At 50.5% G+C, this 12,060-nt stretch overlaps 1 protein-coding gene across 2 annotated transcripts in view; it reads left to right on the top strand.

Annotated features, from left to right (window-relative positions):
• The window catches only part of TMEM181 (transmembrane protein 181), a 70,197-nt gene that overhangs the window by 18,658 nt on the left and 39,479 nt on the right, over positions 1-12,060 (top strand). Inside the window, exon 1 of one of the 2 annotated variants that reach the window (XM_076002827.1) lies at positions 5,917-6,027. The exons of the other annotated variant lie outside the window; for it this stretch is intronic. Within the exon in view, the coding sequence (XP_075858942.1) occupies positions 6,020-6,027 (8 nt within the window). The 5' untranslated portion in view covers positions 5,917-6,019. Of the gene's footprint in view, positions 1-5,916; positions 6,028-12,060 lie in introns of those variants that run through there. 2 annotated transcript variants of the gene reach the window in all.

Raw genomic sequence — 12,060 nt, 5'->3', positions numbered from 1 at the left:
TAGAGACAGAATCTCACTATGTTGCCCAGGTTGGCCTTAAACTCCTGGCCTCAAGCAGTCCTGTCTTGGCCTCCCAAAGTGCTGGGATTACAGGAATGAGCCACTGTGCCTGGCCAAGACCAGATTGTTAAAAAGAGACTGGCTTCCTCAGTTCCTCACTTTTGCTTCCTCTCTCACGGTAAGATCTCTTTGCACTTGCCCACTCCCCTTCCGCTCTCCACCATGAGTGGAAGCAGACTGAAGCCCTCGCCAGATGCAGCTGTTCAATCTCGAACCTTCCAGCCACCAGAATCATGAGCCAAATAAATCGCTGTTCTTTATAAATTACCCAGCGCAGGCCCAAGTATTTTGTTATATCAACACAAAATGGACTAAGACACCCGCAGAATTGAGCCTGCGGATGACTACAGCGGCAGATGTCATCTGGCTGCATTCTTAAGAGAGACCCCAAGTAATAACTGCCCATCTGAGCTCAGCCAGCACACAGAACCATGGGAAATGATAAAAGTGTTTTCCAGCCATTGTGGTAGGTGACACAAATACTCCCAGGCATCCCTACCTCCGGGTATTCATGCCCTAGCGTGATACCCAGCTCTCGAATGTGGGATGGGCCTAGTGATTTGCCCAGCTCTCGAATGTGGGATGGGCTTAGTGATTTGCCCAGCTCTTGAATGTGGGATGGGCCTAGTGAGTTGCCCAGCTCTCGAATGTGGGATGGGCTTAGTGATTTGCCCAGCTCTTGAATGTGGGATGGGCCTAGTGATTTGCTTCTGAAGAACAGAATAGAGCGAAAATGATGGGATGTCACTTGTGAGATTAGTTTGTAAGAGATCGTGACTTCTGTCTTGCTCTCACTCTCCGGCTCTTTTTGCTTGCTCGCTGTGATGAAGCAGAGCTATCACGTCACGGGCGCCCTGTGGTGAGCATGCCACATGGCAATGAATTGAGAGCAGCCTCAACAGCCCATGAGGAGCTGAATCCAACAGCCACATGTGTGAACATGGAGGCAGAGCCTTCCCCGGTCACACTTGAGATCCCTGCAGACCTTGCTTGTGGCGTCGTGAGACGTCCTGAGTCAGAGGACCCGGTCAAGCTGCACCGGATTCCTGCCCTACAGAGACTGAGATTACAAATGTTGTTTCAAGTCGCTAAGGTTTGGGGTAATTTGTTGTGTAGTAATAGACTACTAATAGAGCTAGTACATTTTAGGGCAGTTTGTTATACAGTAATAAATGATGGGAACCAGTACTATGACAAGAAAGCAAAAATATCAGTCTCACTTATACTGACAACAACTGCTGAGCAGAAGAATGCCTGTCCCCGGTGTTGCTAAACTCGATGAGCAAGGTCAAGCATTTGAAGCGTCAAGTAAGAGTTAGACTCTTGCTTCTGGTGATCAGTTCTTACGAGTAAAGGAGCCACTGAGAAGTAAGCTCCCACGTCTGCTGCCGCAGGTGGGCCAGCCAGGCACAAGCCCTTCTTCAAATGACAAGGGAAGGCAGCATGGTGACAGATCTGAGCCACGGAGTAAACACTTCACTTCATGCTCTGCTTACTGGAGAGATGAGAGTCAACTGAAGATGGGCGTCCAAGAGCTGTTGGAACCGCAGGCCAAGAGCTATTTCTAACATCAACTGTCATCAACTACAACTGTGTTAAGGGGAAGTACAGACCATGAGATTTTCCTGCCTTGGAATGAAGAATAGGAAATTGGAATTGTCGGTAAAGAGGAATGGCCATGTGAGCACAGTGACAAGGCAGCCATCTGCATACCAGGAAGAAAGTCCTTACCAGAAACCTAATTGGCCAGAACCTTGATCTTGGACTTCTAGCCTCCAGAACTGTGAAAAATAAACTTCTGTTATGTAAGCCACTCGGTCTTATGCTATTGTTATGGCAGCTCAAGCAGACTAAGACAATGGGTTAGGGAGAATTAGAATAAGCTGTTTCTGTTTCATTCCTATTTAACTCAGTTCCTAGCTATTAATGGAGTATGCATACTCAATGTTAGCCATTCTTCATTATTAACATTACTATGACAGGTGAGGAAATTACAAGAATATATCTACAAAATGCTAGACAAATGTTAGTTGTTAAATTAGGAAGTGAGTTTGAGTCCCTGGGAACAATTGATTTCCTAAGAGATGAAGGATTTTTGCAAATGAGACTCCTGAATTGTTATCAACTTTGAAAAATTGCAGCATGTAGCAGTAAGCAAACTATGGACTGGTGGACTTGACTTTGGTCCTATTCTAGAATGAAATTATTTAAAAGGATGGTTTTCTGGCCCTTAGAAAATGAATATTAGGATTTCTAAGAAAAGGCGGCATCACACCAATCTAGTTTCTTTTTTTAAATTATTTTTATTTATTTCAGGATATTATAGGGGTACAAACATTTTGGTTACATGTTATGACTTTGCCACATCCACACCATGATTTGGGGTGTGCCTTTTCCCCCCTACAATACTCACCACGTCCATTAGTTGTGACTTTACCCACCCCTAACCCCCTAATTCCTGGAGAATTTACTACCGTTTTAGCACCATAGTGTTGATTAGTGCTAATTCGATGGTGAGTACATGTAGAGCCTATTCCAACCTAGTTTCTGATGTCATACTCACTGTGGAATAAGGTAGGGTTTCACATACATACACACACATGGATCAAATTTCCCAGTTAAATAGGATTGCCGAGGAATACAATGGACATGGTATATCTGGACTTAAGAAGGCTTTTTTAAAAACAAAGTTGATAAGTGTGGGCTGAGTCACTCTGTGGTTGAAGGGACCCAGCCCCTGCTGGTCACCATGTTCCTGCTGCATTTACCAGTGCATGGGGTGCTGGCCCTGGAAGAGCATGGGCTTGGGGGCAGGCTGTCCTGGCTTCTTACCAGTAGTCCCTGAGTAAATCACTCCACCTTTTTAGGCCTCATTTTCCTATCCATAAAATGAGGACAATGACCATTCGTAACTCACCAAGGCATTCAGAGAACTCGTTGGCTCATGGCCTTAAGCCTTGCAGGTGCTCAGCAAATGCCGGTTACTCTCGTGCCACAGTGTGTCCTGAGTGGAGAGCTGAGGACACATCACGGGAACGGAATGATGGGCTGAGTGGGCTGCAGCTGCCAAGGCAGGAGCCCATGCACCACAGATATAGAGCTCACCTGAAATGAAGCTCGTCTGAGCTGGAGGAAACTTGCCCAGCAGAAGCACGCTTAGAGGAGAGGGCTTGGAAGTGAATGTGGAGGAATCTCGATGTGTCATGAAAGAAATATGGCTGATAGATCAGATCAGCTTTCTTGGAGCCCAGAATATGTTGGGTCCCTCTCCCCTTTTCATACACACGGTCACAGCACCTTTCTTTTCCGTTTCCATCACAGTTGCAATTAAGTCGTTATTTGGGTTATTACTGTCCTGGACTGGAAGGTAAGTCCCAGGAGGACAGGGACTTTGTCTATTCATGCTGTGTTTCAATTTGGGCAGTGCCTGGCACACACGGAGTGCTCAATTAATGGCTGAAGAACAAATAAATGAGAAAAAGTGTGACAGAAGAAGAGGAGCTGAGGGGAAGCAGTTGCCATGTCACATCCTTGAAGAAGGGTGGGGGGAGAGGGCGCAAGCTGACCTAGGAGCTGCTGGGCAGGCCCAGGGGAGCAGACGGGAGGAGTTACAAGGTGGTGGTTTGGATCGTATAAAAGCAGCGAGGGGCCGGGTGTGTTGGCTCACACCTGTAATCCTAGCACTCTGAGAGGCTGAGGCGGGTGCATCATTTGAGCTCGGGAGTTCAAGACCAGCCTGAGCAAGAATGAGACCCCATCTCTACTAAAAATAGAAATTAGCTGGACAACTAAATATATATATATATAATTAGCCAGGCATGGTGGCGCATGCCTGTAGTCCCAGCTACTCGGGAGGCTGAGGCAGGAGGATCGTTTGAGCCCAGGAGTTTGAGGTTGCTGTGAGCTAGGCTGAGGCCATGGCACTCTAGCCAGGGCAACAGAGTGAGACTCCGCCTCAAAAAAAAAAGAAAAGAAAAGAAAGCAGCCAGGCCCCAGGGCCCTGGGGGGACAGAATTTCCTCTCCCTGGAGATGTCTCAGGAGAGACCAGGCAGCTGACAGGGTCACTGAGCAGGGATTTCTAAATCAGATAAAGCTGCCCTGGACTGGAGGGAGAAACTAGCTGCCTCTGGGCAAATGTGGCCAGCAAATGTGTTTTGTTTAGTTCTCTCAGGGCTTAAAATATTTTTTTGAATTCATTTCCAACATGTTAGGATTGGAAGTGTCAAAGATAAAATTAGAACAAATTTAGTGTAAAGATCTTAACTGGCTTTTATTCGTGATTCTAGAATCAGGCAGCCCTCAGAACCAGAACGGGTTCAAAGATCTCCGGGGCTGCAATGTAGTCAGACATCGTTTATGGACAGAAAGTAGACTTGATGTTCAGAGACAGCCTTAAGTGGTTACAGCTCAGAGTTTTGCCTTATTTGAGTCAGCTGCCCCCCCCCGCCCATCCCCCCCACTGCCTGAAGCCCAGCTGCTGTCATTGGCTGAGACTCTGCAGTTTGTTACAAAAGTAAACTCCTGAATTAGGCTGTCAGTTATTTTATGTACTATGCCAAGCTGCAGGCAGTTCCTCAAGTAAGGACTCGAGCATGCAGGCATCTTCAGGTCTAAATTTAATTTAACAGAAGGTATCACATGAAAATTCATGTTTGAAGTCAGACTCTCGCCAGACTGGGCTCTCATTCCTTCAAAGGGTTGAGAGGCAGCCGCCTGCTTAAATGTGGCATGTATTGTTTTCATAATACCCCCTGACTTGCACCCGTTTACCTGCCTGTCCCTGCTGACACTGGAGTTTGTGATCCCTGGTGGTGTTGCTATGAAGAGCTCTTTCCCTCCGAGTGTGTATGAAAAGAATGTAAGAAATAATCCTTTGTTATCCCTTTAAGAATTGCGGTTTAGGATTCAGAGTGCTAATGGAATTTCTTGTCATTAATGCTTGTCCTGGCTCTGGATGTTGCTTTACTTGGTATCTCTCCTCTTCCTCTCCAACTTCCTAAACTCCACCTCACCCTTAGGATTCAGCCCAAACATCATGCATTCTCTCCCCTACCTCCTCCACCAGTCCTCCACCACCCCAAACTGGGTTAGGTGCCTTTCCTCACTGTAGCAATCTGTGCTTGTCACAGTTATTTTTGGTAATTTGCTTTGCTTGTACACTGGCTGAGGGCATGAACTGTTTCTTATTCAAGTTGGCACTTTCCTGCCCACAGGAAGCTTGTTGACAGCTTGGTGAATGAATGAGGATAGGAAGGAAGTTTGAGAGTCCTTTATTTTCCTCATGCAGATTGACTTTAAACCCACAGCAACATAAGGACAGGGACATTTTAACCAATGCTCCAAAGAAAATCTCAGAAATATCCAAACCTTGGCTGTCATCCTTTCTTGATTACAGAAAATTTAGAACTGTGAGCTAAGATCCTAAATCAAGAAAACGCTTTTTGTCAGCTGATATGGTCGCAGTGTGTAGAAGCCCTTGATACTCCTATGGTAGGGCCTTAGCAGAACCCGGATTTGCACTAGCAATTGTTAATACAGTTTCAGCTCTGGGGGATCCGCGTGCATCCTTCCTGAGGGCCAGAGCCTGGGATGGAAAACCTGCACACTGCACAGTGTTTTTCAGACAACCGCACAGCATTCAGGCACTCCAGAGGCCCAGGCTGGGCCCTGGCTAAGACGCGCCGGAAGCAGGAGGGTGAATGAATGAATGTGCTGTTTCCCTCCCCTAGGGACAAGGGGCCAGTCATTCCTTCTCCCGCGAGCCCCAGCTCAGGCCAGCCCGGCGCTCCCTGGTAGGAGAAGCGGGGCCGCCGCCCGCTCGCCCCGCCGCGCCCGCCGCTTCCGCGCACGTGACCGCGCGGCGCCGCGCTCTGACGAGTTCTCCGCGGCCGCCGCTCGGGGCCGCCGTCGCTCCGGCTGCGGCTGCTGCGCGGCGCCGGGCCGGCCCGGGGCGCCGGGATGGAGCCGTGAGTGCGGGCCCGGGCGGAGCGGAGCGGGGTCCCCGGCCGCGGCGCCCACGTGGAGCGGGGGCGGGGAGGGCCCGCGCGGGGCCGGCGGGGACGAGGGGCAGAGTCGGGAACGGGGACGCGCTCGGGGTTCCGGGGTTCCGGGGTTCCGCGGCCGGGCTGCGAGGCGGGAGCCGGGGACGCCCCGCCGCGGCTGGCCGGCGGAGCGTGAGGGAGCCGCGCCGCCTGAGGGCAGCCTCGCGCGGAGGGCGGCGGCCCCTCGCGCCGCTCTCGGTGGCAGGGCCGGGCGCGCGCCGGGGGAGGGGGTGCCGGCGCGGGGGCGCCGCGCGGCCCTTTGCACCTCCGGGATGCCGAGTTTTACGAGTTTTACAATCTGCTGACTTTGGGCCTCATGAACCTCTCTTGGCCCTGAACCTCTGTGAAGTTCCGGGATTTTAACGAGGAAAAACCTGTGAAGGGCCGCATGGACGCCATCCCCAAAGCTTGCTTTGGACGCCACAGTGTCGCCTGGGTGTCTCCCTGGGGACATCGGGAAAAGAAGGAGACAGAGTTAAAAACAGGTTTAGCGCTGGGCAGAGCTGCAGAAGGTCCGGAGAAGGAGTGGCCGGAGTCCCCGCGGCGTGGACAGCGCCTGTCGCAGGAGGTGTGGAGGGCAGGCTCCCGCGTTCAAGGCCCCCTCGGCCGGGACTGTGCGCTTTCTGGGCTGATGTGGGGTCTTGGAGGCAGACAGGTCGTGCATTGGACCTCTGCGACTTCTCCGACTGTGCACATGGTCAGGGAAGTAACATCCAGGGGTGTTGCCTCAGCGCAAGAACCTGTGACAGAGGGACATTTTTTTCCTTCTGCTTCCTTAGAAGTTTCTGACGTTGGTTGGTCACTTTAGCACATCTTAGGAAACGTGACTGCCATAAAATGTCAGATCTAGGTGGGTGTTTAGAGGGCTTTCTTTTAATTGAAAGCCAGGTGGAGGTGGGTTAGCAGTACTGCTTCTGCACAACTCCAGGGGGCAGCATTCGTGTGTGGTCTATGTGTAGAGCACGCTTGGAATACCAAAGGAACAGTGTGGAGCTGTAGCAGAGTGGCCCTGTAGCAGAGTGAAGGCTGCGTTCTTTAGGAGGTCCTGTCACATACCTTATCTTGGATCTGCACAGCAGCCCTGGGTGTGCCTAGTGTTGTCAGAGTTTTCAGGAGGAAATAGAGAGGTGGGGCGTGTGAGGTGTGCGGGCCTTGGCCTGGATGGGGCTCCAGGTCTCCTGCTGGAGGACTGTGCTCTGTTAACAGCAGTGGTCCCCAATTGTTTTGACACTAGGGGTGGGTTTCATGGAAGACCATTTTCCACAGAGGCGGAGAGAGGCCAAGGCGGAACTCATGCGGTGATTTGCGCCTAGTTCCTAATAGGCTGTGGACGTAATAGGCTATGGATCGGTACTCCCTGAAGTCCGGGGTTTGAGGGCTTGGGGTGTTTGGGGACCGCAGTGTTTACAAGATGGGAGCTAGATCAAAGGAAGGTGTTCCTTGACTGGCAAACCACAGCTTGACTTTAGTGCATCCCGGCTGTGCGGTAGGTGCTTAGTGCCTCAGGCTTGCTGGAACAAGAGGGTGGGAGGGTGACATGGATATCTGGAGGTCAGACAGCCACCAGTGGCCAGCATTCCAGGCACTCACCTGGGAACTGAAAAAAGTCCTTGGTAGCAGGTAAAGTCTACTAAGAAGCCTGAAAATCTGAAGCGTGTCCTGGCCCCAGGAGCCTGGTAGGGTCACAGTGCTCTCTTTGGCTAGTGTGCCTGAGAGCCCCGAGGTGAGAAAGGTGAGAGGAACGGGTTCAGGAAGAGAAGTTGGGCAGTAGAAGCCAATGCCGTGTGAAGGACGAGGTGGGGAGAATGGGAGAGCATAGAGCTGCCCGGAGGAGCAGAGGCAGCCTCAGTGCACTGCTTGGTGGGGTGGTCGCACTGTAGACCCTGGCCCTTGCCACTTCCCAGCCTACTCTCTTAAAAATGGCAGGAGAGGCCAGGCGTGGTGGTGCGCACCTGGAACTTGGGAGGCTGAGGTAGGAGGATCACTTGAGCCCAGGAGATTGAGGAGGTCCCATGAGCTATGATCAGGCCATTGCATGCCAGCCTGGGCAACAGAGTGAGACCTTGTCTTAAAAATAACAAAAAGGAAAAAGGCAGGAGAGTCCATCGTAACTATCTAGAAGAAAGAGTTCTCAGTTCTTAGGCTTCACCCTGAAGTTTCCTGCAAACTCCATTCCTTCTCATATAATGCCAGGGACAGGAGAGATGCCAGGAGTTCAAGGACGTGTCTCAAACATTTTGTAATGTGACTTCCTGCTTGAGCTACAGGGCTACCCGGAGTTGAGACTTTCTCACATTCATTTGTTGCTTTGTTCTTACTGTAACATTTCTCTGCAAATTTAAAAATAGTTGAAGTTTTGTGTGTATCTTTCTTGGTCCTTCAAACATGTCTCTTTCATCCCAGGGGCATTTAAGTGTAGAAGTGTATTAATTAGACCCCTCTTCTACCAGCAGCAAACCATGGTGCAGACAAATTTAGCCCAGTGGAGCCCTGCTGTGGTTTCAGGGTCTGAGGCCTGCTGAGTCTCCTAGCGCTTGAGGGGACACCAGGCTTGGGTCGGTATCCTGTTCCTGCAACCATAGAGTTATTTAAGATTGTGGCTCTCAGAAGTTTTTTTTTTCCATGAACCAAAATAATATGCAGAAATAATAAAAGATAAGTGCTTGAGTGTTTACTACGTTCCGTGTTCTGTTATAGGTGCTTTACGTACATTTCATGGAATCCTCACAGCACCCTCCCATGAGGAATTTTCTTATTTTACAGATGAGGAAATTGAGGTATGGAGAGGTCAAGTGAGTTTCTAAAGGGCACAGCTACTAAATGTCAAAGCTGACACTGGAGTCTGGCTCCGGAGCCGGTACTCTTGACCGCTGTGCTCCTCGCCTCTCAGTAGCAGCTGGCAGTTAAGGGTGCTTAGCATGGGCTTTGTGTAATAACTCATTTAATTGCCACAGCAGTGCTAGGTGTTGGGGTCCCTCAGTTTCCTGAATTTTATAGTTCAGGAACTGGAGGTCTTAAGGGGTAACGGTAACTAGTCCCAGGTGACCCTGCTGGTCAGTGGAGGAGAGGCCCAAGATGTCAGCCCCCAGAGCCCAGGTCCTTAACCACGAGGCTGCACTGCCTGGAGCTGGGCTGGGGCGCTGCTCGTAGGCCTGGCACCGACCGCACGGCGATCAGGCTTGCTGGCCTGCATTTGACCTGCCTCCTTGTTCCGTGTGGCCTGGGCAGGGTATTTGATGACCTAACCGACATGCTCCTGGTCGTGAGTCACTGGGCTTGTGGCCTGGAAAGGGTATGCATGAACTTGTGGTTCCTTGAGGAGCTTGGGACGTTGTTCATTGAATTGTGTTTTGGGATGGTTGGGCCTTGAATGTTCACATAATGGCTTTTTTGAAGCCTACTTACTTCTTGAGTAGCTAAAGAAGTTATTTGCAATATGTTCAACTTAGCTGATTGGAATTTCAGATTCTTACTCTGTCCTTCTCCTCAGAAGTTTCTTCTGAAAACCCATTAAATGGTAGGTTACTTGAAATTTCGGTGAGGGGCCCAAGAGTGATTGTGAGGGAGTGGCAGGCTTCCTTTCCTGTCCTGAGCCCCCACGTGCTGGGCGTGTGCTTGTGAGTTCAAATCCCACCTCTGCTTCCTGCTGCCTGGGACCTCAGTGGCATCTCCCCCACCCTGGCCTCTGTGTTCCCAGGTGTAAATGTGTGATAGACCTGGTCCCAGCCTGGTACTAAGTAGGTGCTCAGGGAGTGCCAGCTCCCGCCTTTCCTACAGCTGGCCGACACTTGGGGAGGGAAGACTTCACATCTGCAGAGATGTTGTTAGAGTGAAGGCTGAGATGTTTACAAAAATAAAAAGATAAAGGGAGGAGAAAAGGCACAACTATTATTTTCTAGTAACTAGATGACTGAGTTCTTGCTACATTCTTACCACACTGTTCTAAGCACTTCATGATTTCTCTCTTGTGTCCGGGCAGCCCTGTAAGTCTACCACTTGTCCCCATTTTGCAGATGAGGAAACTGAGGCCCTGGGAAGCTACTTCACTTGTCTACAGTCATGTGGTCCAAAAGTGGGAGCCAGGCTGCCAGGCACTGGCCTGGTGCTTTGGACCAAAGGAGGAGAGATGATTTTTATAGAGATTAAAATCTCACATGTTAACTAAAATGTGAGAACAAGCTGGGATATTTAAAGCTCTTTTCCACTGCCCAGATCCCAATTCTTAACTTTGAAAGTGGGAAATCTGGGTATCAGTTGAATAAATAGCAAAATTTGTAACACCAGAAAACTTCCCTGCCCACTGTGTTAGTGACTTGATGAAATGAGATGAACTTTGTCTTCCTGGCAAGCTTGGCCTCCTGGGTGATGCTCTCTTGTGCTCTGCTGCTTGTGCTGCGGGTGTCACTGGGGTTCTATTAAAGACAGCACATTCTCTGCTCACCCCAGTTCTGTCCGTTTCGTGGTCTTTCGGGTGAGTCGGGCTCGTTGAGTGCTGGGTGCGTGCCTGGCGTTGCCAGCACTGTCAATGAACTCTGGGGAGGCCGCATGGGTGAGGAGCGCTGAGTGGGCAGAGCAGTGCGGGCTGCTGTGGTTCTGCAGTGCTCAGCCCCCTGATGGGCCTCAGGCTTTCCGGCTGGCTGGGCGGGAAGAAGGGGGCATCCTGACCCAGTGTGTGCAGCCTCGAGGACCATGGTCCCAGGCAGAAGGCTACCCGGACTCAGGCAGCTTAGAGATGCTTTGGCCCCTTTGCAGAAGAGGGTGAAGACCAGAGCCACAAACAACACTGAAAGACAAGGCTGGGTCAAAAAGTTACATTTTGCAATTCAGTGGTCAGTAATTTATCACAGCAAGGAAAATAGTAGAATGTGGAGAAAAATAGAATAACACCAGGAAGAGTGAGTAGAAATGAAAGGCATCAAACACTGTCAGACGCTCACCATTCGTAACGCTCAGTGCTGGCAAGGAGTGTCGGGGTTGGGGGGGCCCAGGTTGGGAGGAAGTGTGGATGTGTGTGAACCACTGAGCACCCGCCTTAAAATCCTGAATTGAGCTTGCTAAAACAACAAGGGTCTCCAGAAGTAGAGGTGGGGCATGGCCAGGGTTAATCCAGCTCCAGGTCCCAGTGACCAAGTTGGGTCTTGTCTTTCTATTCTGCATCCTGGGCTGTTCAGCCGAGCAGGAAGAAGGCTGATTTGCCATGTCCAGAGACAGGGCAGGCTGCAGGGAAGGCAGATCAGTAGGAAGATGAGGACTGTGGTCAGAGATGTGTCCCATGTGAGGTGCCTGCTTGATATCCCGGTGGAGGTGTGGAGTAGGCGGTTTAGTGGGGCCTGGAGTTGAGGGGAGAGGGCTGGGTCTCTCAAGCCCGAGACAGGCTGAGATCACTGAGGGAGTGAGGAGAGGAGGGAAGAGCGGCAGAGCAGCGTGGCGCAGGCGCGTCCCAGGGAGATGATAGAGTACGTGGCTGTGGGGATCCCTGCGGGACAGTTCTCCAGCTGTTTTCTCTTGTGAGTTGGATGTCACCACAGACTCCACCTTACTTGGAAGCAGTCCCTTGGGAATTGGTTATAAATATGCATGAAGACGGGAAGGCAGGGCTTACAACAATTTGGATTATGGCTTCAATTTTTGGAGTAGGGGTTGCAATATTGGCGTTTCTAGTTTCTCTAGGAAATATGTCCATAGTATTTTAAAGCACCCGTGAAAGTGAGATTAATTTAGAAGGAGCCCAAAGAGTCCAAGGGGACTGTCAGGGGACAGTCTGTTTCATTGCATTTGAAAGATCTTGGAGGCCTGGTGCCTCCAACTAGGCTAAAATTTTCAAGTTTGTGTATTAGATGTCTGGTATGAAAAGATACATGGACCTGGAGAGGAAAACTGACATATGGTCCCATCAAGAAAAAGAGAGCTGGTATGCTTGACTTGTCCTGGGCACGTAGGGAAATAGGGGGCCCCTTC

Source organism: Microcebus murinus, chromosome 5 (genome assembly GCF_040939455.1).
Source record: "Microcebus murinus isolate Inina chromosome 5, M.murinus_Inina_mat1.0, whole genome shotgun sequence".
In the NCBI taxonomy this organism is placed as follows: Eukaryota; Metazoa; Chordata; class Mammalia; order Primates; family Cheirogaleidae; genus Microcebus; species Microcebus murinus.
This window is presented reverse-complemented; position numbering and strand designations above follow the sequence as displayed.